Source organism: Perognathus longimembris, chromosome 28 (genome assembly GCF_023159225.1).
Source record: "Perognathus longimembris pacificus isolate PPM17 chromosome 28, ASM2315922v1, whole genome shotgun sequence".
Classification (NCBI taxonomy): domain Eukaryota; kingdom Metazoa; phylum Chordata; class Mammalia; order Rodentia; family Heteromyidae; genus Perognathus; species Perognathus longimembris.
Window position 1 is genome coordinate 73,057,911 of NC_063188.1, and position 2,981 is coordinate 73,060,891.

The 2,981-nt window shown below is 43.7% G+C and overlaps 1 protein-coding gene across 2 annotated transcripts in view; it reads right to left on the reverse strand.

Annotated features, from left to right (window-relative positions):
- The window catches only part of Pfkfb1 (6-phosphofructo-2-kinase/fructose-2,6-biphosphatase 1), a 63,423-nt gene that overhangs the window by 49,713 nt on the left and 10,729 nt on the right, over positions 1-2,981 (reverse strand). The window contains exons 1-2 of one of the 2 annotated variants that reach the window (XM_048336863.1): positions 2,803-2,860; positions 1,130-1,261 (exon numbers count right to left, since the gene is read on the reverse strand). In XM_048336863.1, the coding sequence (XP_048192820.1) occupies positions 1,130-1,157 (28 nt within the window). In that variant the 5' untranslated portion in view covers positions 1,158-1,261; positions 2,803-2,860. Of the gene's footprint in view, positions 1-1,129; positions 1,262-2,802; positions 2,861-2,981 lie in introns of those variants that run through there. The other variant, XM_048336862.1, reaches the window with a different exon arrangement.

Consider the following 2,981-nt stretch of genomic DNA (forward strand, 5'->3'; position numbering starts at 1 on the left):
GTACAAGATGGCACCTAGAAAGGTTTCTCAACCATACATAGGGGGTGGGGTAGACAGAATAAACAAAAGAACAAAATCCCTCTGAGAAGATCCAATGAACTGATTCTAAGAAGAGTTCTCGAAGTATGAGATTCCACTCAAGACTAAGAGCTGACCCACAAATTCTAAAATGGGTCTATCTCTAGGGCAGAAAAGTATACAGTGTGGCTTCTTGAGACCCATATATTCCAATCCCAGCCCCCACATAGGGGGCTGGGGTCCTATTTAAAATATCAAGATGGGCAATAAAATCAGAAATAGGTTTGTCTTAGTCCTAATACTTAGGATGTGTAGATGCAAATGCCTTGGGAGGGGGCTAGAGGGGTGAGAGGAGGTTTGCCACATGCGTATAGGCTAGGTGTATGTATATGAGTACATAGGAGGACTTCTGTTTAGGATCTACTTCCTACTCAGTCACTGTCCCAGCCCATCATTCCCCACCTACTATTTCCAGCCTATACCTGGGCCCCAAGCTCACTGCATCATAGTGCTGGGAGTGGCTTTCTATAGAGCATAGTGACTCAGAGAGATGCATAATTGGGAGGGTTGTGGGTGGTACTGCCATGGATACTACAGAAAAAAAGCAGGAGTGCTATTCTCAGGCAGTAGAGAAGTCCAAAAATGTCTCTAAAGAGCTTTGGCTCCTATCCTCCCACCCCTCATGATCTTCAGCTCTCTGGGGGAAGTAGGCTTGGGAGTTCACTAACCATTTCACCAAGAAATCTATTCATACTCAGGGAAGCTAAAACAGCTTGCTCAAAGGGTCAAAGAAAATCAACCTTACTTTTTATACCATAGAGGATGTACAAGATATAATATCTATCACACATTTCACTCAAACTGTACATGTTGGAGAAACTTCCAAAGGTGCTAGACAATTTGTTTATCCCAGTGTCCTACAAAACCAGGCAAGAATCGATAAAAGTATATAGGTACACTAGAGATACCATTCTCTTCCCAACTCTCCCATACCCTTTCATGGCTACTTCAAGCCACCTCTTATGCAAAGAACTGTACACTGTACACAGAGCCCAAAGAATAGATTTGGATTTGTGCAACTCCTGTCTACTTTTCCTTCTTTCTTACCTACCTGTTCTGTTTGAGGTTTTTTCTTCCATCACTAATTATCCGACAGCTCTCCTGCATTTACAGACCCCCACAGCAGATCCAGTAGGTGTCATCAAAGAGGAAACTTGGAGATACTTGTTGGTTCCTGGGAAGGCTGAGGAAGCACCCTTGTTAAGGATGTGTGTACTCTGTTGAAATATCAGCTGCTATAGTTGCCAAAGAAGTTCCTGAGCCACCCAGAGCCTTTTCTCTTCAATCCAACCATGTGTTCACCTTGCCCCAAAGGTCAGAACTAATATTAACAAGCCACAGCAGAATGGAGAAATTAAAACCAGCTGTCAAGACAAGCAAGATCTGGATTTCCTTACGGCTGGTTTCAGACTGGTCTTCAGTGCAAACGGGCACAATCTCTTATTGGAAAGCTATCTGGTAATGTGAAGCAAGCAAGAAAAATGTTCATTTCCTTTGTCCTAGTTAGCCCCACTCCTGGGATTCAATCCTGACTAAGTAACTCCCAAACCCTGATGAGGCTCAAGGCACAGAAATTTGTATTTTAATTACATAGCTATTTTCTCACAGCAACCTTTGAGTCTTCTGTGAGGGAAAGTAGCTCCTCAGGGTCTTTTTCTACAGACATCCAAAATGATGATTTTTACAAGTGAAATTTTGGGAAGAAACAATTTTGCTACCATTCTGGGTGAGAAACCTAGTAATACAAAGTTATACTTTTCCATGAAAATTGGTCATGTCTATGATTTTTGTTTTCTGTTCTCAAAAATAAGTTGTGGCCAAATGCTGGTGGCTCACCATTCTGATCCTAGCTACTCAGGTGGCTGAGATCTGAGGATCATAGTTCAAAGCCAATCAGGATAGGAAAGTCTGATATTCTTGACTCTTACTTCTAAATAACTAGCAAAAATCCAGAAGTGGGGGTACAGTTCAAATGGTAGGGTACTTGCCTTCAGCAAAAAAGCTAAGGGACAGTGCCCAGGCACTAAGCAAGCCCCAGTAACAGCTACAAAAACAACCCTCTCCTCTAAAAGCCCAAATTATGAACATGTTGCTATTGCTATGGTTATTCATTCATTCATCTAATAAATATTTATTCCCTCCTGTTATATACTGTGTCCAGTATTAGAAACTAGAACAATAGAAACAGCTCTCACTGCTGAGTGACTTACGGCAACAGAAATAGAACTCAATGGTAACAGTACATTGTGTTAGGTGAAGTGACAAGACGGCCACAGAGTGTTGGGGAAAGGGAAACCTAGAGGAAAAGACCAAAATGCGAGGTGTGTGGTCAGTGAAATCTTACTCAGGAAAGTAATCCTTGAACTGATTAAGATAGGGTTTTGAACCTTGGCTCTACCATTTCTGCCAAACTAAGGTGAATTCACTTAATCCCTTTCTTTGCTTCAACGCCTCCTACTGGATTGTCCTGAGAACGAAATGATGTGTACGAAAATGCCACCGCTGGTTCAGGAGGCATGACTGCTCTGGACCTTAAAATTTCTGGGCCTCGATTTTACTCATCTGGGAAATGGAGCCAAGATCAAAAGTATATGTTTGGCCACAACATTCTGGATGCTACGAGATCAAGCCAAATATGGCTGGGGTGGATTTGGGACCATGTCCTCCTGCCCCAATAAAACTAGAGGATATCCTCCCCAGTCAGCCCACTAGATCGGTTCTTACGGCTCCCTCTTCCAACCGCGAAGTTCCCTCCGCCCCAGCCCTGTGAGAGCACATCGCGTCAGCGACTGCCTTGGCGCAAGCGCCACAGCCAAAGGCGCACTTAAGAGGCAGGGCGGTCTTTCGGCACAGGGGGCGGGACTTCGGTCTCTAGATTCTGATGTGTTCCGCCGCTTAAAAGA